Consider the following 23,610-nt stretch of genomic DNA (forward strand, 5'->3'; position numbering starts at 1 on the left):
TTGCAAGGCCTGGAAGATTGTTGCAATGGAAGCTGGGGTGATTCCTGTGGGGAATGATTTCTCTAGTCCTTGGCATTAAGGTGATTTCATTCCACCAGCTCTCCCCAGCACATTCCCCAGGCAGCAGTGAAAGGGGGTGGGGTGGTCTGTCTGAAGCTGAGACTGCTTCATGATATTATTCATTGGGAAGATACATCCCTGATCTCTCAGGTAGAAGGCTCAGGCCTCCTTGGGGAAAATGGAACTTTCGTAAACGATCTGGCATCCTCCATGCTCCTCAGCTTTTGGACATCTCAGAAAGGAAAACATACTCAGGAGACCCCATGTTGGAGAACCATGAGCCTGGATGTTGTTGTAAGATCTGACCTCTGTGTAAGTGAGAAAGGTGATAATTTTCTGGGAACACCAGGCAAATCCTAGCTTTCCTGAGATGAATATCCTATTGGCTCACCCTCATTGATCCCACCAAAATAATCTTCTTCCTTTTTCCTCACTCCAACTCCTTCTTCCAGCCACTCTGCCCAGCATGTCAGAATAATGGGCCCTGGAGGTTCCATGTGCCCATTTGAATTTGAGCCGTGTTGCCAGTTCCCATGTGGAATTGTCTGATGTCACCCGAGAATCCAAGTCTCATGCATACCCCAGAACCTTTAGGTCCATTTGGATCCAAACGTTCAACTAAGCTCAGTGCTCAGTCAGTGCTGCCTGCTCATTATCACCTTTGGCAAAGAGAAAGACAATTGATGGGGACAGTGGACTCCAAGTGACACAGAGAACTGGAAAAACCCAGTCATCTTGGGGTCTGCTTTGAGTGGGGCTGTCACTTCCATCTCAGAAAGCTCCCAGAAGTTTTTATTAGATAGGCTAGAGCTGCCATGGAAAGTTCAGGTGGGTGAGGAGGCAAGGAGGGGTGTGAGCGGCTGGGAGTGGTTTGGGCTCCTGGGAGTATTTTTAAAATGTCCCTCTAGTATGGTTACATGTGAGATAATTCTGTAATATCCTAGACAATCAGATCTTTGCACAAACTATACAAGCAGAAAAGATCTCTAGCCTTGGCTCCTTCCTCAAGGATGACAGTGAATGGTCCCTCATCCCTAAGATATGGGATAAACACTTATAATAGGGGTTCTTAACTATTTTTGCACAGAGACCCCTTTGGCAGTGTGGTAAGATCTGTGGACCCCATCTCAGAATAATGTTTTTAAGTGCATAAAATACACAGGATTAAAGAAAACCAATTATATTAAAAATACAATGATCAAAATCTTAAAAGCAAACAAATTCATGGACTCCAGGTTAAAGAACCCTGGCCTATAGCACATCAGCCAAAGGTAGCATGAGTTTTAAGGACATGGGGTGGCGCTAGGAAAATGGCAGTATGATGTCACAGTGATGTCCTGGGGGACAGGATATTTGGGTTCGAATCCTGACTTTGTTGCTATCTAGCTATGTGACATTTAAGTACTTACCACACTTCTCTGTGCTTGCCTTTCCTCACCTGTAAAATGAGAGGTGTTGGAGTGGGTTTCCTTCTAGTTCACAGAGTCTATGGTTCTATAAAGTAAGTTAAGCTTGTCTTTGGCTCCCCCCACCCCCGACCTATCCTATATCCTCTTTATCTAGGCAGTGCACTGTTGTGGAAGTCAGGGCAAATCAACTAATTGAATCCCCTGGTGCCTTATCTATAAAGTGGAGATAGTAATAACTGTGCTATTTACTACACAAAGCTGCTGTGAATATTACATACAATAATCTATGTAAAAAGTGTTTTAGGAACCTTAGAAAACTATGCAATTAGCTATCATTGCTACTCTCATGTAGGCCATTTTTGAAAGCGTGATAAGTGAATCGAATCTCCATATAAATCTTCCCATTATTAGATATTATCCCCCCGTTTTTCACTCTTTTTTTCCAAGTCTTCCTTACTTGAATGTAATAGAGATTTATTAGATATATGCTCTATGAAAAGGGACATATAAAACTGAATAAGAAGTGGTCTGTGCTCTTAAGGAGTTTACAAAGATAATAAAGGAGATGATGCACACATAGCCATCAAACAAAACAGACCATGATCAGTGCCCAAGAAAGGTACCCTAGGAGCTAAGTGCCTTCAAGGGAAAGAAAGCCATCCCTTCCAGTTGGGATTGATCAGGGACGACTTCATGAAGGAGGTGAGATTCAAGCTAGTCCTTGAGGGATGGGTGGGATTTCAGTAAGTGGAAACAGCAGAGAGATTATCAAGGATAGCGTAAGCAAAGATTTGGAGGCAGAAAAGCAGGGGACATATTGGAGAAAACACACAATAGTGGCCCAGTTTGTTGTCTCCTTGGTGAAAATTTGAGTGGTGTCAAAGTTGATCGGGGGTGGGGATGTAGGTGGGAAAGGATGACAATGAGCCCAAACTGTGGGAAAACAAGGATGATCAGCAGGCCTAGGGAGGTGGCAGTGGTAGAATTAGCTAGAATTTATAGGTGATTTGAGGCTTGCAAAATGCCTTACAAATATCTCCTCTGATCCATTCAACAACCCTGTGGGGTAGGGGCTCTTATCCCCATTTTATAGAAGAGGGGAACAGAATTTAAGTGACTTGCCCAGGATCACACAGCCAAGGGTGTGTCTGAAGCAGGATTTGAATTCAGGGCTTCTTGATTGCAGGAACTGCTCTCTATCCTAGCTATCCAGGTGGCAGAGAACTCAGAACAACACTACATGGGTAATCCAGTGATTCTAGTCAGTTGTTAATAGGCGGTAGTCCACTAGTGGCCTATGGGATTAAGCCTAAGGGATCAGGGCACAAGGCAATCCTGCGAAATGATTTAGAGTTGAGTCTCAGGAACTTCAGGAGGTAGTGATCCCTCTGTCTGTCTGATGCACTAACCACCACATGATTCAACCATGCTCCTTTTGTGTTCCTACCATTTGGGCCTGTTACATAGACATCTTGGAAGAGCACTGAACTTGGTCAGAAGATCTGGGTTCAAGTCTCAGTGCTCCTACTTACTAGTAATGTGGCTGGCTAGGGAGGGACAAGTGTATTAATATCTCTGAGCCTCAGCTTCCTCATCCATAAAAACACCTTCAATGCAGGCCACTCACCGCAGTTGTGAGCACCAGATGAGGCAATGAGGACCCTCTCTGGTGCCTTCTTTCACTGATTCTGATTTTTTCCTCAGTAGCTTCCTTGCTGGTCACCCCCAAGGTCACAATAGAGACTTATATACCCTCAACCTCAGGGGACCTCACACAGTTTCCATCTCTGTCAGAAGAAAGGAATGAGAGTAGACAGAAAAGAAAGAGGAAGATATGGTCAGTGATTGAGTCAACAGACACAAAGCTTGTTCTGAAAAGGAGAAAAATTGCTGACTTCCGCCCAGAAGACTTAGAGGCTTTCTTCAGGCTCCTGGGTAAGAGACACTGATACTGGGAACTCCTGTTTCATATTTGCCCAGCTACATTCCCAATGTTCAGAGCCAAATCTGCTAACAATGAGCATAATACCCAGGAACCTAAACCTCAGGAAGGTCAAATTCAAATTAATTCAACAAGTATAAAGTGCCTAACAGCAGTAATCATTTAATCAACTTGGAGTTGAGGTGGGCAGGGGACTCCGTTTCCTACCTAGAATTCTTGCCTAGGTGCAAACCCAAGACCCTTTAGTCCACTCCTCAAAGGGAAAGGAGATTCCCAGAAAAAGGGGACTGTCCAAAAGGTAGAATTAGGATCAATGACCTAGTGCCACAAAGAGACAGATCTCAGCTCTAAAAGCAAAGCTTCCCGACAATTAGATCTGTCTCCAAATGGAATGCATTGCTCCATCAGTCACCGGTAGTCTTCAAATTGAGGCTGGAGGACCACTTGTTGAGGATTCATACATCAGGTAGGGTTTGAGATTCTTTTTCAACTCCAAATCTATGATTCTCTGATTCTAGCTACTTGCCTGACTTAGGATGGAGTGGTGATCATGGTATGACAAAATATCACATCCTCTAGCAGAGGCCAACGGGGACAAGGCTGGAGAGCAATCTAGTTCATGGTTCCTGCTTCTATGAGAAGAAGGGCACCAAAAGCCCAACTTCAAGTTGTCCTGGCTTTTGTACCCGTGCCCAGAGCTCTCCTCTGGGGTTGGAGTGTTCATGATTTCCTCACCCTGTTCTGATGCAGCCTTTCTCCTCCACAGAAGACCCAGTCATTAGGAAATTCTTGGACTCCGACAGCCATTTCAAAGTGGCCGATAAGGTATCTGCATCTCCCCTGGACACTTCTCTGTGGGATTTGTTTTCACTGCATATCTACCTGAGACTTTAGAGGAGATGGGTTCAGAGGTTTGAGTCTTTGTATTGGGGAAATTGAGGCAAAGTGTTCTCAAACCCAAGCTCTGCTCCATGCTTTGGGTTGAATGTTCCATCAACTCTAGGCTGTGCCACAGCATAGGCATTCAAGGGCCTTCTGGAGGCATGGCCAGTAGTGGAACGGTAGGGAACAGTGGCCCCTACCATGTGGTTCCCTTGTATCTCAGTGACACCCTTGATGTTCAGTCAAGGAAACTTTGCCTCACCACTCCTTCAAGACTAAGCTTCTGGGCAGAAGGGTCCCCTAAATTTTCTAAGTATTTAGCCTTTGTGCTGGTAGGTACTAAAGTTCCCTCATGGGATCAAATGAGATAACATAAATCTCCAAGCACTATAGAAAGGCTAGGCATTAATGATGTTGATGGTGATGTGGAAAGAGGAAATTATTTCTTACTTTTGGCTTAGCCCAAGCCATAGCTGAGCTCCTTTCCATTAAAATGATCACACAAGGATGCTAGCCATAGAGAAAATGCTGGGCAAAGATGACTGCAACTTTTCTTTTTATAACATAGCCTATAAACACTATGCAAATTGCATTTAAATAAAATATATAAGTAAATATGTTTTATTTATATAAATAAAATTCTATATAAATAATGTTTTATGATTTGCAAAGTACTTTACAAATATCTCATTTTATCCTCACAACAACTGTAGGAAGTAGGTGCTATATTTATTTCCATTTTACAAATAAGGAAATAGAGGCAGGCAGAGATTAAATTACTTACCCAAGGTCACACAGCTAGGAAGTATCTGAGGCCAGATTTCAACTCACGTCCTCCAATTTCAGGTCCAACCATTGTGCCACCTAACTCCCTCATGCCCTCCACCTATCTAAATAAACATTGAAGTTCACAGACTCTCCTGGCCAGATGGATTATTGCTTTATGTGTGGTGGGGGCCTATGCTACCCCTTCCATTCCAACAATTCCCTGCGCTGAAGTAGTTTGCTCTTTATGGTAAACTCCCCTTCAATGCATTCTCTTAGGCCTCCCCGCCCCCTCCCCACTCCTCCTATCTAGTTCTTACTCTTTTCTCCATGCCAAGGTGCCCCAGAATTTATTGCTTTTACACTTCTTGGCACCTTAGCATTTAAGCTGAACTTTAAAAGTTGGATATGATTTCAAGTATCAAAGATAAAAGGATAGGGCATTCTGGGTGTAAGGAACACCTTTGCCAAAAGCACAGAGATAGGAAAATCTAGGATGCGTTTAGGGAATAGTCAGTAGTGCAGCTTGACTGTTTTAAAGTTATACAAAAGGAGATAGGAGTTATATATAGGAGATAAGGCTGGAAAGGGTGGTAACAGGCCCTTTCAAGGACCTTCTGGAGACAATGGCCTTGCCTTTCTTTGTCTAACCAATTAAGGACTCCAGACATTGGTAGATCATGCTGGGGCCCTGTTTTGGGTAGGGGGAGCTCCTCAAACCACATAGACAACTGCTTTATCTACTGCTGACATAAATGCCAGTTTTCCTGAGAAAATTACAATTTCTCTGGACCTCAGCCTCTTGATCTATAGAATGGGGGGTTACAGTTATACCGGAGGGCCTCTGAAGTCTTTTTCAACTCTTGGATTCTATAATCTCCTGAGTTTGCCTCATTGACCATCTCCCTCTCTTTTGTCAGTACCTGCTCTCCATAGTTGTAGAATACTTTGGCCGGGTGAGACTTCCTGCTTATACCTATAACCGGATCCATTTTTTTGTGGCACTGTGAGTATTTCTCAAGAGTCAGAACTTTCCTCCCCTCTATCTAGACAAACATTGAAAGTCACAGGGTCTCCCAGCCAGGTGGATCACTACTTTAGGTGTGATGGGGGCCAATGAAATCCCTTCCATTCCAACAATTCCCTAATCTGACCTAGACAATAGAGACTGCTGATTTATCTGCATTGTGGATATATAGAAGGCGAAGGAAATAAATCTAGGACTGAGTCTGGTCTTGGAGTCCTAGTTTAGAGCATACAGAATGATGGAGGAAGGAAAATTAAGATTTGAGGGACTTTGTGAAGGCCAGCAGAAACTTTGAATGGACTACTAATGACTCACCTTCCCTACTTTGGAGAACACTCATCCTTAAGTATGGATGTTCATTGCATTATTCCAATTCGACCATACCTGATGACTCACCAAATTGTAGACCAGGGGTTCTTGATCTTTATTTGTGTGTCATGGACTGCTCTGGCAATGAAGTGAAGACTATGGATCTCATCTCCAAACAATGCTTTTCAATGCATAAAATAAAATGCATAGGTTTATGGAGGAAACCAATTGTATTGAAATACAACCATAAAAATATTATAAGTTCCAAGTTCATGGACTCCCTGAAATCTCTGTGGACCCCAGGTTAAGAATCCTTGTTCTAGACCCTTTCTCTTGTTTCTTCTAATATAGACTTTCTAGGGCCTGTTGATTGAAAATAGAAGGAAATCAGATTAGTCTGATAAGATTTGTTTGGAGTAAAGCTGTTATTAGTTCCTAACCTATGTATTACCTGGGTTATTTTGGGTGCTTTTTTCTTAGTTCTCCACTGCCACATTTTACTGGTTCTGAGTGGTCTGTCATTACTAGGCACCTGCTTAATGCTTCCCCTTCCCTTGTGGCAGGTTCATTGCCAATCAAATTGAGGAGGATGACATGAAATCTAAATTCAATATGATGCCTGCCCTTTTTGGAAAGAGACTGTGGCGTAATCTCTACCATGATTTCCGGCGGATACAGAGACAATTTATTGTTGCGATGAACTGGAGAGTTCTTGTCACTTGCCAGATCTGTGATGAAGTGAGTACCTGGTGGTGGGTGGCTTCACTGGAAGACTGTGACATTGACACAGGGGATGATCAGAACTCAAAAGAAGAAAGACTGTTCATGCTCTAGTCCTCATCTTCTAAAAGTTTTCATTAAAAGAAAATAGGCAAACCTAAAATAAGCAAGACACAGAAATGTCACTGCCCACTCAGGGAGAATAGCAGAAGACAAAAACAAGAGAAGGAGCATGTGATCAAAGATGAAGAGCTAGAAGGGACCTCAGGGTTCGTGAGTCCAATTCCTTTATCTGGCAGATAAAGGAAACAAGTCTAAAGAGGTAGGGTGACTTACCCAAGGCCACAGAGGTTGTGAGTGGCAGGCACAGAATTTGAACCCAGGTCCTCTAATTACAAATCTAGTGCTCTTTTCCTTTTGCCATGTATATTTTGTGGCACTTCACAATGCTGAAGCTAGGACTTTACTAACCTTCATATGTGAATGTGTGTGATTACAGAGATCATTATAATAGCCTAGTGGTTGGTCTTCCAGACACAAATCTCTTGAACTCCAGGCCATTCTGCACTCAGCTGTCAAAGTAATCTTTCTAAAGTACTAGTCTGACTATGACACTCCACCCTCCCTTCCCCAAGAAACTCCAGTGGCTCCCTATCATTTCCAGGATCAGATATAAACTCCTCTGGCATCCAAATGATGCCATTATAACCTAGTCCCCCCCTTCATTTCTAGTCTTCTTATACACCATTACTAAGTACACTCTTCCACCCTGTGACACTGACATCTGCTGTTCCTCAAACAAGATACTTCATCTCTCAGTTCTGGACATTTTCTTTGGCTGTCTCTGATACCTGGAATGCCCTCCCTCCTCTTCACTGCCTATTAGCTTCTCTGGCTTTCATCAAGTCCCAGCTAAAACCCTACCTTCCACAGGAAGTCTTTCCTGCTCTCTCAATTCTACCACCTTTCCTCTATCATTTTCAATTTATCCTGTACATAGCATATTTGTACATAGTTATTTATATGTTTCTCTACTATTAGACTGAGCTCCCCAAGAGCAGGGACTGTCTTTTACCTTTCTTCGACTACTCAGTGTTCAGAACAGTGCCTGGCACATAGTAGGTATTTATTGTTTATTGACTGACAAACACCTTGATGTATGTAGGTTTCACTATTTCATTTTTTTTGAAGACAAGAAGATTACACTTTAGAGAGGAAAGGTGGTTTGCCCAAAGTGGCAGAATCAATGCATAAGCTGAGACATTCTGACTCGAAAGCTAGGTTGCTATTCACGGTCTCATGATAACCTTTCTAACTACAGTTTCTGCATGTAGCACTTGGTTTTAATATGGGAGGCTGTGTCTTGTCCTTCACCAAATTCTTTTTCTGATTCCTCAGTTAAGCTGCCTCCTAAGGCACACAAAGACAGAGGAGTTGAGGTCTGCCTTAGTGGAGGGATTACACACAGCGGTGAAAATATGAATCTTTTAAATGGGGAAATGGTATGGCAAAAACAGTCAGAGGATTTGAACTCTACTGTTTACTACCTCCTGGCTTTATTTACTTCTTCTGCCACCTTGGGCAATTGCTCAACCTCTCAGGGTTTGCTCATATGGAAATAAAGGTGACCGTGATTTCTTAAAATCCCTTCCACCTTTAAAATCCTAAGAAGGTCCGAGGTCTGGGACACTTCTTCAAGGGTAAACACAGTTGCAGAATCAAAGTTAGGCTCAGGGAGACAGCGTCAGTGCAGCACATGAAGTCAGGAGAAACCTCGGTTTGACTCTCGTCTTTAACACTAGGTATGTGACCCCTGGAAAGTCACTTTTGTTCCCAGGCCCCTTTTGCTTATCTGTAAAATGAGGATAATCACATCTGTCATCATGATTTCTCAGGGTTGTGAGGGTCCAATGCAATAATGCATGTAAAAATACTCTGTAAACCTGGGAGTGCTGTATAATGTTATTATTTATGCACAGAAGGTGAGTGTCAAACCTTTATTTTCATTTGACCAGGAAAGTAGGAGATTTAAAGGAGCGATTTCAGGATTTTTTTCTGAAGGAAGAAGGAGGAAAGGACTGGTAATGGGATAAAATGATAATAAACATTTATGTGGCACTTTTTTTAGGTTTATAGAGAGCATTTCTGTCAATAGCCTTTAAGAATGGTCTCCATTTCACAGGCATAGAGAGGTAGCTTAACCAATCGAGGAGCTGTGCCACTAAAAAGTGTTATTGCCAGGATTGAACTTAGGTCTTTTGACTCCAAGACTGGTGCTCTCTTCCATCATACCTGGAGGAGTAGAGGAAGAATTGGGTGCAGATATGAATGGCTGTAGGGAAAATAGAATAGAGTGCAGATATGAGTGAATGTAGGAAAAATAGATAAAAGTTAGGTATTGAGGAGGTGCAAGGTGTGAGAAAGGCTGGAGCCAATTGACATAAAAACCATGAAAATTAAGATAAAGTGTCTTGATTTACCCTCAAGGAATAGGGTGATGAGGAACAGATGTAGGTAAAATGCAGACGAAAATGTAGATAATAAATTAGATGTGGCTGTAGATGTAGATAAAAATATAGATTAAAAATATGAGGGAAGGGATCATAGATTTAAAGCTGAGACTTTAGATGTTCTTGAGTGCACCCTCCTCCCCTCATTTTACAGATGAAGAAACTGAGGCCCAGAGAAATTAAGTTACTAGGATCACACAGCTAGTAGATGTCTGAAATGGGATTTGAACTCAGATTTTCCTTACTCTGTGGTAATGTAGTAGTGGCATTGTTATCCACTATACTACATTGCCAGGATGGACAGGAAGGAATGCCTGAGAGAGGAAGGATGGTTAAGGCAGGCACAGAATACAGTGTGACTAAGGTCTAATCAAAGGATTTTTGTGTATGGTCAATGACAAACATTGGATTTAACTAATGTTGGAAAGGACACAACATAAGATTGAAGGGGACATGTCACAAAAACTTCTTACCTTTTTATCTAATTTGCTTTTAGATCCAAGCCCAGGCCCCTACACACTGGGTCTGGGACAGGGACCGAGACCTCCTCACTTAGACTCCAGTTCTTGGAGGGTGCGATGGAGGGAATAGAATGGATGATACCAACGTTCCAACCATCCCAGGTGAGTACCCATGCCTGGTAGCTCCACTCTCTTGCTCAGGCTCACTAAGGACAGAGCATCTTTGTAATAATCGGTTGCCTGCTTCCTGTAGGAATTTAATTTTAGGATATCGCCATGTTTCATTTGGAAACAGGGCTTCTGAGGCGTATTATTTCTAGATGTACCCATTAGAAAAGTGACCTTACCAATGACGATGGCATGTCCCAAGAAATGTGTCTATTTGGGATCCAAATGGGTACCACTTGTCTGATAATCACAAGTAATTTGTTTATACTCTTTCTGAGCCAGACAAGAACACGATGGAGATCAACTATGCTAACATACCAAAGACACCTTATGTGTGATTTCTCAGTGAGCTATGCTCTAAGCTCAATATTGAAATGGATCCCAAGGCTGAATAAGGTATGAGTCATCCTACTTTTGGAAGGAATTGGAATATGATTTTTTTTCAGAGTCATGAGAGTGGTTTAAAATTGTAAGGGAAGTTGTGTGGCTAAACTATCCAGGTGGGACAACCTAAAGAGAAACCTGGAATTCAGCTTAGCCCTCTGCTAAAAGAATCATAATCACTCAAGAAGAATGTTTTCTGGTCCAATCTGTAAGTACTTAAAAGTGGGAGGTTATAAGAAAATGGATAGATCATAGGTCAGACCCAAATCCTTCTGAATAAATAAGGCAAGGGCTTCGGCTAATCAGCAGAGAGCTGTTGGACTGACTTTCCTAGAAGGAGATTGCAGCTTCACATTGACTTTGGGATAAAATACAAAGACCTCAGCTTGACTTTTAAAGCCCTCCATGATTAAAGTCCAACCTACTTTTCCAGATATTTCATATTATTCTCCTTCACACACTTGTATATTTCAGACAAATTGAGTAAATTATTCCCTGAACTTGATATTATATTTTCAGTTTCTGTGCCTTCACACAAGCTGGTCTCTAAATATAGAATGCACTCTGCCTTCACTTCTCAGAATCATCTTTCTTCAATATTCAGCTAGGTCATCATCTCAGCAAAGCCTTCCAGTTCCCCAGGTCATTAGCATAGGGAGAGAAGTGAGTTTGGTGTAGCTATAGGAAGGAAGATCAGAGGAAACAGGCATAGTTGTATACACACCTTTAATTCCTGCTGATAGGGAAGCTAAGGCTGGGGAATTGCTTGAGCTTGGGAATTCTGAGCTGCAATGGGGGCTAAATACTCTAAGCACTGGTGCTAAGTTTGGCACATATGGTGACTGCTTGAGAGTGCAGAGCCACCAGGCTGCCTGACAAGGGGAAAACCGGCTCAGATTTTAAATAGAACACATCAAAGCTTCCGTGCAGTTTAGCAGTGGGGTCTAGCCTGTGCGTGGCATCATCCAGCTGAGATAGCCATCTAGCTTCAAAGAAAAATAAAAGGAATGTAGAACAAAGACTACCAGTTCTACCTTACCTACTCCAGTCTTGGCAAGTGAAGCTCCAAGGTAATCTGTTATAGACCTAGGCTGAAAGGAATCTACTCAGCCTTACACAAATACTGGGTTGGCCTGAGGGAATGACTTTGGGTGGAAGCACAGGGAAAGACTCTCTCCTTGTTAGTTGAAGTAGCCTTCAGGCAGAAATTAGGCTTAGACTAACACCTTATACCATATTCCACAATACATTCTAGATATGTTCCTTTAATATTAAAGATCATACTATTTAAAAAAATAGAAGAGAAGCAGGTCATATGCCTCTCACAGCTACAGAGAGGAGATGTTACTCTTGATGAAATGGGGGATAGAGGCAATTATGATACGAGTGGATAACGCTGATTACATTACATGAAACTTTAAAGTTTCTGCACAAACAAAATAAATGGACCTTGGATAAAATGGGAAGTGGTAAAATGGGAGAAAATCTTTGCATCGAGAGGAGTTTGGTAATCAAGATGAATAAACAATAAACAATGAATAGATAACACATATCTCTATGTATATGTGTATATATGTATATATAATATATATGTATATAAAGATTTATATACACATATATCCTTTAACTGCATATATACCTAGACACATAATTAATATATGTTAATTATTTTATATACACATACACACACAAAAGCCATTCCCCAATAGATAAATGGTCAAAGGATACAGAAAAAATTCTCAAAAGAATTGCATACTATTAACCACATGAAAGAATGCTCTAAATCACTAATAATGAGAGAAATGCAAATCAAAACAACTCTGAGATTTCACCTTAAATCTTATAAATTGGCAAAGATGACAAAAATGGGAATAGTTAATGTTGGAGAGAGTGTGAGAACATAGGCACTAGGTAGAGCTGTGAATCAGTACAACTATTTTGGAAACCACTGTGAAATTATACAAATAAAGTGACTTAAAATGTCCACATCCTCAGACCTAGAAATTCCATTATTCGTCTTGTACCCTAAGGAAGTCATTGATAAGAAAAAAAGTCCCTATATATACCTAAATATTGACAACAGCACTTTTTGTGATAGCAAAGAACTGGAAACAAAGTGAATACCCATCAATTGGGGAATGTCTAAATAAATTATGGTACATGAATATAATGGAATATTAACATGCTGTAAGAAATGACAAATACAAAGAAACATGGAAAGGTCTATACAAATATGGAAAACAAGATACATAATGACCACAACATAAATGAAAAGAACCACACACACAAATCAAAACTAAATGCTGAAAAATTATAAAGAACAAGCATACCTTAAAAGAAGAGATATGAGGAAAACATGCCCACCCTACCTCTTTACAGTGGTCAGAGGTCCACAAATGCTGCACATTGCACTTCTTTTCAGATTATTCTTTCTTCTTTTTTTGTTCTTAAAAATACTATTTGTTAAATGAGATGGGTTTCTGGGAGGGGAAGGAGTTACATGAGAGATATTGGGGAAAATACAGTGATGTTTAAAAAAAAGTACATTATCGATAGAAATTTATTTAAAAAAAAAAACAAATAACCTTGGGGCTATGAATAATTTCTCAGAAGGGCTCCTATCCCTGTCCTGTGGTGAAGTGGTCACATAGCAGCTCTAAGTCATCCTGAGTTTGGCAGTAACAGGTCAGTGGATAACCACCAAACATCACCAGCCTTTTGGGGAACATCCAGCAGTTTCAGAGAGGTGTTTCAATAAGGGGTTGGCACTGGGATAATGAGTTGTCTGGGCTACTTTTTATTTCCCTCCCAATTCCCAATGTATGGGAGAGCATGTCCATGTGTGTATAGCGATGTGTATGTGAGTATCCCTTTGTTATTTACTTTGCTATTATGTTAAATGATTTTGCTTTGAGTTATTATTTTAAAGTTAGCTAGACAAAAGAAGGTGCAAATAGGGATTTATGGGCTTGGATATTGACCCACAGCATGGTTTGAATCTGGGTTTAGTTTTCAGGGGACCATGTTTGTGGGAGGAGGAATCTAAGTCACACGAGTGTTTTCTCTTCCTCAAAACCTTATATTTACTTATCTGCGTACATGTTGTTTCTGTAACACAATGTAACTCCCCAAGGGTAGAGCCTGTATTGTTTTTGTCTTCGTAGCCTGAGTGCCTTGCACACTTTAGCAATGAAAATCAATGTTTGTTGAATGAATTTAATTGTTTTACCAGTCTATCACAAAAAGTTGGTGGCAGACATACCTGTATGTGCATAGAACATTAGTAGAGAATTCAATTAAATATACCAAATATTCATCACTGTGCTAGGCACTCAGTGAGATACAAGATTTAGACAAGGCATAGTTTCTTCCCCTAGGGAATTCAAGTCTACTATGGGAAATGAAACATATAACATATATGGAAAGGCAACTTTCTAAGATCCTAAATTGCAAGACAGTTGTTGATCTGTATTATTAGAAGGAGTTTCCTCACTAGGAATTGTCGTCAAAGAAATCACAGGTCCATTCAGATTAAAAAAAAATACAATAAATACCTGAGGATGGTAGAGAAATACAAATTACTATGTGACGTCAGAGGGGTGCGGATACACCTTGGAGTTTGTGTAACTTAAGTCCTTAAGGTTTTTTGACTGATTAACACAGATTTTTTTTTCTTTCTGGAATGAGAAACAACTAAGAATGGAGCCTGGCAGGGAAAACCTATTCCAAAATAGGCATGGAGGATTCTTCGCCTGAACATGGGAAAAAAACAAAACACAAAACATGGTGCCATGGCAGAAAAGGGAGAGGAAGCTGTAAGTGGTGAGAACCATGAGACCTGAAAGCAGGATTTGGGGGAGGGAAGAAAACCAGTTTCATAGTTATCCATGGGTTTGTCTTGATCTTAATTAAGGATGGGGAAATAGATGAACATGGAAGTCCTAGTTAATCGTTCTCATTCTACTTTCAATTTTCCTTGTGTTTAACTGCACTCATGTGTTTCCCAGTAGAAAGTAAGCTCTTTGCAGGCATTGCACTACACACAGTAGGTGTTTAATAAATATTGTTAAATTAACTTGAAGTCATTGATATATCTACCTATAGGTAGTTTCTAAGGGGAAAAAAATCATTGGCAACTTTGGCACAGACGGCCAGACTTCCCTGTGGCTATAAGATCTGGGCCAATGCCACAGACATCTGAACCAGGGAATTTTGTTGTTGTTTGCCATGTCTAACTCTCCATTTGGGGAGAAACCCCATTTGGGATTTTCTTTCCAAAGATACTGGAATGGTTTGCCATTTCTTTCTTGGCTCATTTTACAGATGAGGAAACTAAGGCAAACAAGGTTAAGTGATTTGCCCAGGGTCACACAGCTAGTATCTCTAGCTAGATTTGAACATAGGTCCTCCTGACTCCAGGCCAGCATTGTATCCACTGTGCCACCAAGCTGCCCAAATGAGGGATATTCTGGTGAAACCAGGCTGACAGTTGAGGAGGATCACGGTAGTGGTGGCTATGTGCCTGACTTAGCTCAAAGCCTGATCACCTTCTTGAAAGAGAAGTAACCAGGCCAGAAAGACAGCTGAGTTCATAAAATTATTACTAATATACTTGACATGGTCTGAGGTCAGAATCAAATTATAGGCTATTTAGAATCAATGAAGAAACCAGATTCAGTCTACTGGTTGTAGGTTGTTAACCATTTATAATCATAGAATTTTACAGAACTTCAGAGGCCTTCTGGTCCAGCTTCCATCCCAAAGTAGGAATCTAGGAAGGTAAGACCAGATGAACTTTCATACAGTAGGTCCACCTTCTTGTATCATGGTGCTAGAAATAGTACTCATCTGTGATCAAGAGACTTCAGTTTTAGAGCCCCCTCTATCATACTGTTATGTGAGGTTAGACAAATTAACCTTCTTTTTGGTTCAATTTCTTAATCTGGAAAATGGAAAAAACATTCCACCCACCCTATTTATTGTACAGTGCTATTACTTATTATTCAAATAATAGTAAGTAACCATTATTATTCAAATAAGTAAACCACTATGTGTGAAAACACTCTGAAAAAGATAAAAGCGATACAAATTATTGTAAAATGTTTTATTTTTTAAGTCTTCCTGTTTTAAAATAATTCATTCACATCTGTATGATACTAATACTTGTTTTCAGAGTCCTTTATTTGAAGAACTCTCATTCAGGCATTGGAGCTGCATTCACACTGTTCTAACTTTGAATCTATTCTCAACTCTCTGAAAAAATATGCTACAAGATGCAGACACACACACACCTGTCACAAACATTGCTTAATAATTCACAAACATATTAATAAAATATTATTCATTGAAATTTAATTGTATTCAAAAATAATGAACTTGAGATTTTTTTTGAGCTTTTTTAATGGAGAAATATGCTCCAGCTTGTTAAATTCCACTTTCATTTAAATTGTTGTTCACTTAAGAAGTTTATACAAGAATCACTAAAATCTTATTGCTCATGAATCCCATAAAATTCAAATTTGGACATTCGGTTTTAGAAAAAAGAAATTAATTCTTTGGCAAAAGAAAAGATAATATATGAATCCCACATTCTGCTGAGTCGTCAGAAGTTTGGATCCTTTAAAGCAAAAATTTGATTAAGGGTCTCCATATCCCTTAAGTGAAAAATGAAGAGATAGCTGCACCTTCAAAATGTAAGGGAGTTACTCAGGTAATATTGATGTCTTTAGAGAGAAAAGTAAAAGACTTCTCTTTCCCTCAGGGGCAGGAGGGCCATGACATTCATTTTTGGCAAGGCGAATCTTAACTTCTCCAAACCTTAGGAAATTCTGAAACTACAAACTAGGGACAGGTTGTAATTTATATTCATTAGAAGGAGTTGCCACACTGATGAAATTACAAGTCCTTGATGGACCCCGTGAGTTTTTCCCACAAGTTTAGAGGGTTAGCTAAAGTGTATACTGCATTTTTTTGGCACGTTGAGGATACCCTGTAAATATTTCACGCTGTATTATAAAGTGTAGGGCTAGTGCTACTGTGCCCCAATCCCATAGTTATTTCTTGGAGCCTCTGGTCTTGCAGTGGTATTCTGTATCAAAGCAATAAGTGAAAAGGAAAATATCCAAAACTAACAGCTGATTCTTGAGTACTGCCACTTGTTTGGGTGTCAACTAGAAAGCATCATCTTCTGATTCATTGTCACTGCTGGGTTTAGTCAGAAGTTCCAGTTCTTCTCCATCCTAAAGGAAATAGGTGGAAATCAATAATACATTAAAACAATGAACTATAATTATAATTTTCAAAGGCTCCTGAAGGGAGGGAAATTAGTTTTGTTTTGCTAAGCTCTTGCTGTCAGATAAAAAAGGCATATTTATAGCTTGTAAAACCAGCTACCAAAGATCTTATAAAACTCATTTTATAATGGAGATATGCTGCAAAGTTAAAACCACCCTGATGTTTGTGAGGCCATGGTTTAAAAAAATGTAGATAGCACACTCTGCTGGTCGTTACCAGTAATGGCTATAGACAAAAACAAAAAACCCAACATTCTTCCCTCCTAACCCTTCCTCCCTCCCCCTTGTCCCCCCAGGAGTTATCCTTTTCAAAGGTCCTTGAAAGGCGCTGGCTATATCTTTTAGATAATAAGGACAATAAATACTTGTTATTCAGCTAAGAGGTAGAGCAAAACATTGGCATCTTTCACTTGGGCAGAAAATTGATTCTCTTTTTCTGCCAAGCAATAGCTCTATCACCAAGAATACAGATGCACAACACTGAAGGAAAACCTCTGTACAGGGAGCTTACAGAGCTATGGACACATTTTCCAAAGGAAGAGTGAAATGCTAATTATTTGAAATATTTAAAAGTACGTATGTATATATGAAGAAATGGTTCATCTATGGCTAAAGCATAGGATATATTTTATTCATCCAATAAACATTTATTACACAACTACTGTGTTTAACGCACCGTATGGGGTGCTAGGCCTGATACAAGGATAAGGAGTTACCGTCCTCAAAAAGGCTTATGCATTTTGTTTAAATAACCAACTGACTCTCACTCTCATTCACCCCATTAAGATGATCAAGACTCCTGTCTACCACAATCAACTGATATTCAAAGCAAACATCTATTTTGTCTACAAAAGTTTTTCCCTACTAAAAACAATTTGGTCATATGATGTATGACCGAACCGTAGTACCATATTGCAGACATATGGAATCTGGCCTTAGACATTTACTAACTGTGTGACCTAGGGCAAGTCACTTAACCTCTGTTTGCCTCAGTTTCCTCATCTGTAAAATTATGATAAAAGCACCTATCTTACAAGGCTGTTGTGAAGATCAAATAAGATAATAGTTGCAAAGCCCTTAGCACAGTGACTGGTACATAGTAAGCACTATATTGCTATTATTATTCATGAATAAAGGGAAAATTAAGGAGATCGACTAGGTTTATTTATGTATTATTACTTACCTTTTCATGTTTAAATGTTATTTCCTCAACTAGATCGTGATGCTAGGATTTTGGGTCACATTTTTTGTGTAGCCCATATAGCATCTGGCATCTTGTCCAGACATGCAATAAATATTTGCTTACCTAAAATTTTTCAGAGATTCAAGAAATTAACTCTCATCTTTTTATTTTAATAATCACCCCTAAAATCCTAGTGGAGGGGACAGAAAGTAACATTCTAGGAACTCACCCCACTTGACCTTTCCCAGAGATTGCCACTTAGATCTTTGGTCCTCTCTTGCATAGGAGCATATACCAGGCTTCTAGATTTACTAGAGTTATAAATAAATATAGAAAGAAGGACTGTTGGGGCTTCCAAAAAGAATTCCAAAGCTGGTTTGAAGTCAAAGACCAGGACAGATATTGTAGTAATTATAACTGTTGTGACTTGAGCCATCAGAACATGGAACATATTATCCAGGAATTTCAAAATAAAGGCTACTGAGAGACCCTGGAAAGCAGTGACAAAAATAAGTGCTACTGAAAATGCATTGTGGCCATAAAAAATCCCACAATTTTCCATCTGGCCATGGTTAGTGATCTGAAGGCTTAGGGTCAGTCCATTGAAAAACACTCCAAAGGCATAGAGTTTGCTATTTTGTATGAAGATATTTTCAGTGAGCTGGTCCCCTTCCTTGAATATCTTTTCATTATAGATGTTGGCCATCGAGGAAATAAAACACTGAACTATCACAAGCCCGTGACCCAGGCCCAGGCGGATACGATTGAAAGTCCTGGCAGTAGTATTCCATTTGACTTCAGGAAGAGTCCATGGCTTTGCTGTGCAATTGTCTTTTCCATGGCACTCACTCAGCGGCCTTGTGAGGAGGAGGCAAGAGTTGGATGAGCTGAAAAAGGCATCGTGATGAAATCTATGTCTTGTCAAGTGTGTATTTTCAGTCCCTATAGTCAAGGCCACAATTGACAAAAAGAGAATCAGCAGAGAAGCCCATTGTATCCAGGTGAGATGTCGCCTATTCACAAACGAAAAAATAAGACCATATTGATTTGGTATATTTTACCCTATATCTTTCATGCTTATCATTAAAATCAACTCATTATTATTTGTATTACTAAATCCTGCACTGCTCTCAAATAATCCCCTGCTGCCTGAGTTCAAAGGAAATTGATGTTTCTGGGTCTTAAAATTAAGCTTTTAATTAACATTTATAGGACATCCTTCCCTTCAGGTCACTGAGTCATCCCACACTGAAACTTGTTTCAGAACCTTTTCTTCTAATTTCTATGTCTAATTATCATGTTTTAAAGGTTCAGACTGGCTTTCTTGTCTACTGTTTTGTTGGCCACATCCTTGACATACAGTGATAGGGTTCTTGTCAGCTGTACTCACAGATCACTGCATCATAATCTTGGGAAAGCATCAGATTCATAACAGATTAGTAAGAAAATAAACATATCTTTAAGTATTAAAAATTGTTGTAAAAGAAATATTATAGCATGGATAGATTTGCACAACTAAATGTCAGATTAAATTCCTTAACATAAACATCTAAACACTTGACGACAGGGAAGGAAATAGTTGCTGTGGGTTAGAGAATACACTAGTGATCAAAAGGCCACCAGACAAAAGGCAGGGCATATTTCTTTCAAGTGGTCTGATCCAAAATGAAAATGAAGTTCTGAGTCTTCTATTTATATTTCTGTGTTTAATTACTGGATATTGCCTAAAATGTTATCATAAAATGGTTTTTAACTTGACAAATTGTGATGTTAAAAAAAAGTTTATCGCATTAAGTGTGATTTTCATTATGGCTTGGGATCCTATTTCCTTCCCCCACACACCAGAGGAATATATATCCAATTTTATAATGGGAATTGATAGGAAAATACTATTGCATCCACAGACATTTGCTTGACTGACAAAGCTATCTTCTAGAACAGGGCTTCTTAAACTTTTTTCACTCAAGACCTCTTCAGCACTTTGGGGTCACAACCCACAGTTTAAGAAGTACTGTATACTTATTCACAAAATTGAATGTAATTTGCAAATACTTCAAAATATATTTTTCAAAAGCTCCTTGAGCTACCTAGGTAGCTAAGAACTTCAGTTTCATAATTCATAAATAAATATATATAAAGTCTTAGAAAGTCCTAGAAAGCACTTAGAAAGTACTAAGTACTTAGAAAGTGCTGGTTGGTTGGTTGTTGTCCTTCTTCTTGAAGAGGACCAAAATGACATTACTATGCTACACTCAAGTTTCAATGTGCCCGACTGTGGCTGATCAGACCAACATGACCTCAGAATGATCTACCACAGGTTGGGCACAAATAGTCCGTGTGAACATTTGGGGTGGATACTCTAAACTTGTACATCCTGAGTTTCCTTCAAGCTGTTTCAATTCTGCTTTGCTCACAGAGCACAGAACCTTCCCTGATGTGGGCATGCCATGCTGAGTAGTCCTGTGCCATTGTCTCCCATGTCATACAATCATTTACAAAGTTCTTAAGAGAGACCTCGAGAGTGTCTTTGTATGGCTTCTTCTGATCACCCTGTGAACGCCTGCCCTGTGAGTTCTCCACAGAACAGTCCTTTTGGCAAGTGTATGTTTTGCATTCAAACAAGGTGGCCAGCCTATCAGAGTTGCACTCTCTGAAGCAAAGTTTGAATGCTTAGCAGTATAGTACTAAAAAAGTTAGCACTATACTAATTTGGATGAGAAGAGTTTTAATGAAGCTCCCCAGCCCCCCGCTTAAGGATAATAAAAGAAAATTTCCTCTGAGCAAAGGAAAAATCCCCAAGGAGTTCCTTGGACTTAGAGAGTTGCTGAAGGTGCCATATTATTTATCATTCTTTGAACAGATAAAAGTCTGATAATTGTATATCATAACTGATTAGTCATAGTCTCATATAGATGTGATTTGCAGTTTGAAGAATGACAAATGAAAAAAAAGAATGCCATGTTAAAACAAAAAAGGACAAGCAACTAATACGTCATTTGATTAGAAATAAGGAGGATTAAAGACATGGAGAACCATAAGCTTCAAATGGAGGCAGTGTGGTATGTTAGAAAAAAAAGACTAAACTTGGCACCCAAAAGATCTCAACCGGAGTCTCATCTCTTCAATTTGCTAGTTCTCTGAGCTTAGGCAAGTCATACAACCCTCTAATATATGAAAGAGGGAAAATAATACCTCCTCTACCTTCCTTATAAGTTTGCTGTGATCCTCAAAAGAGACAATGAATATAGAGCATTTGACAAAGTAAAAGCAATAGATAAATGTAAGCTGATCACCATCTTAATTTAGGGTACTTCATTTACTATACTTTGAAATAGTGCCTAATTATCAAAGTTTACAACACCTAATGACCTTAATTTTAAATTATTATTATTAAAATATGATGCAGAGATTAGTTCCCCATTAAAGACTGAAAATTTGGTTCAATTCCTTTTATAGTTTGTTAACTTTCTGACTAGCTTAGAACGAAATAATTTGTTCCACAGGAATCTGAAAGATAGTTCTATCATACTGTGAAAAGTTTAAGTCTATTTGTAACATACCAAATTCCTTGTCTTAAGAGCTATTTTTAAAATGAGAAAAGCAACAATTAAAAAAATACTTTAATATATTACATAAGGCATTTTGTAGCCCTCTTTCCCAAACGAAAAACATATCAGGAAACTCACAGCTTTCCACATTTTCACATGAGGCTTTGGGAGGATTAATGAATGAAAAAGCAATTATTAAGTGCTTGTGTGTGTTGAGCTCAGTGCTAGTGAAGCTTGAGGATACAAACAGGGAAATCAAGACAGTCCCTGATCTTAAGAAGCCCACGCTCTAATTGGGGGAATGGGAGGACAGGGAGGAAAGATGAGTGGAAAGGCCCAGAAGCCTTAAGGATACAAGGATTCTTATGAACTAATTGCAGAAAGCCAGAGCCTCAAAAATAAAAAAAAAAAACTAACAATACCTTTTTATTTTGCATTTATCTTTCTTTAGAAGAGCTCAAACTACTTAATATACCTTATCAAAGGGATTTGGTCAAATTTTCACAGAGCTGTGACTTGAGTTTGCCTGTTCTGTGCAGATGGGTTAAGTAACTTGCCCAATACAACAAAGACAGCTAGGAATAAAATCCAAATTGGACTCTGAGATTATGGTGTTCAGGGTATATCATCTGAAACAGGGTGAGGCAGTTTTAAAGTATGATATATGCTTTCACAGTAAGTTACTTACTTTAGCACTATCCTGAATAGAAGAGCTGTTGTTATAATGCTAAAATTTGAGAAGAGCACAGCCATGGCCTAGAAAGAAACAGAAGATAGGGTTACAATGGAAACAAAGTAATGACCTCAGAAATCTCTCAACTTGACAAAAAGGCTTTCTGGTCAAAATATAGAGGTTATTAGGGCAGCTCTTTCACTAGAGGATTAAGTTTCATTGTAATTGCTGGGTAAATTTATGCAGATATAATCAAATATTAGGCAGACCCTGAAAATCTCTGCTTCCCTGTGGGGACTGCTCATGTAAACAATCTGCATGTGCAGATTCAGAGATAGACATAAATTCTAAAGGTTTGGTTTTGGAAGCTAAGTGAGCAGTAAGATAGCAATTTTCATCAAATTTCATATTTGCAATGCATAAGTTCTCAAAGTGTTTCTTTGAGACTTTTCATCGATTTCTATGAGATAGGCAGGGAGAGGTCAATTGCTATTCTGCACCCCAAACAGGTGAGCAATAAATTATCTCCTTCTAAGGTAGTTAGAGGAAGCTAGGTAGCAGAGGATAGAGCACTGGGCTTGGAATCAAGATGTACTGAGAAGCAGATGAAGCCAACAGGGATCTATCTGAACACCGCACAGACCTAAATAATTGAAGAAATACACATTACTCATGGTAAAATTAGTCAACATAATAAAAATGACACTATCTAAATTAATTTACTTCTTTGGTGCCATATCTGCGTGAGTTCAAATCCAGCCTCAGACACTCGCTAGCTGTGTGACCCTGGGTAAGTCACCTCACTGTTTGCCTCAGTTTCTTCATCTGTAAAATAAGCTGGAGAAGGGAACGGCAAATCACTCCTGTTTTTCTGCCAAGAAAACCCCAAATAGGGTCAAGAGGAGTCAGACATGACTGAAGCAACTGAACAACAACAAGGCTAGTTAGGAAGTTAATAAACTTCCTAACTTAATAAATTAATAAAATAAGGGACTGAGCCAAATTTTCAGAATTGTAATTCACTAAATTCTCAGTCCTTCCTCAAAATTACATGCTGACTTCCTTTGGATTCCACTTATTTTCCCCTTATTTTGAATAAATATGGTTCTGTGGAAAGAGTACTGGCTCTCTTGAGTTGGAGTGCCTGGGTTCAAATCCTATGTCTATATCTTTGTGACCTTGGGAAAGTCACTGTACCTCAGTTTCCTTATCTATAAAATGAGGGGGTTGGACTAGATGGCTTCCAAGGTTCCTTCCAGTCTGAAATCTAAGATCT

The 23,610-nt window shown here is 39.4% G+C and overlaps 2 protein-coding genes across 4 annotated transcripts in view; one reads left to right on the forward strand and one right to left on the reverse strand.

The window, feature by feature from the left end:
* The first annotated feature begins 2,162 nt into the window (after window positions 1–2,162).
* On the forward strand, window positions 2,163–10,180 carry LOC118837149 (putative speedy protein-like protein 3). Its single transcript, XM_036744115.1, has 6 exons — window positions 2,163–2,171; window positions 3,128–3,404; window positions 4,178–4,236; window positions 5,979–6,064; window positions 6,958–7,132; window positions 10,121–10,180. Exons 1-6 carry the CDS (start codon window positions 2,163–2,165, stop codon window positions 10,178–10,180), a joined length of 666 nt encoding a protein of 221 aa, XP_036600010.1.
* A 5,792-nt stretch (window positions 10,181–15,972) lies between these two features.
* Window positions 15,973–23,610, reverse strand: part of SLC35A5 (solute carrier family 35 member A5) — a 42,695-nt gene continuing 35,057 nt past the window's right edge. For all 3 annotated transcript variants that reach the window (XM_036744265.1, XM_036744266.1, XM_036744267.1), the window contains 3 exons: window positions 22,350–22,417; window positions 18,343–19,126; window positions 15,973–16,876 (listed from right to left, as the gene is read on the reverse strand). In XM_036744265.1, the coding sequence (XP_036600160.1) occupies window positions 16,808–16,876; window positions 18,343–19,126; window positions 22,350–22,417 (921 nt within the window). In that variant the 3' untranslated portion in view covers window positions 15,973–16,807. The remainder of the gene's footprint in view (window positions 16,877–18,342; window positions 19,127–22,349; window positions 22,418–23,610) is intronic.

This window comes from Trichosurus vulpecula, chromosome 2 (assembly GCF_011100635.1).
Source record: "Trichosurus vulpecula isolate mTriVul1 chromosome 2, mTriVul1.pri, whole genome shotgun sequence".
Lineage (NCBI taxonomy): Eukaryota > Metazoa > Chordata > Mammalia > Diprotodontia > Phalangeridae > Trichosurus > Trichosurus vulpecula.

Coding starts and splice junctions, on each gene's coding strand:
- LOC118837149 (XM_036744115.1), top strand. Junction 4,237..5,978: donor ATTTCAAAGTGGCCGATAAG/GTATCTGCATCT, acceptor CTCTTTTGTCAG/TACCTGCTCTCCATAGTTGT. Junction 6,065..6,957: donor ATCCATTTTTTTGTGGCACT/GTGAGTATTTCT, acceptor CCCTTGTGGCAG/GTTCATTGCCAATCAAATTG.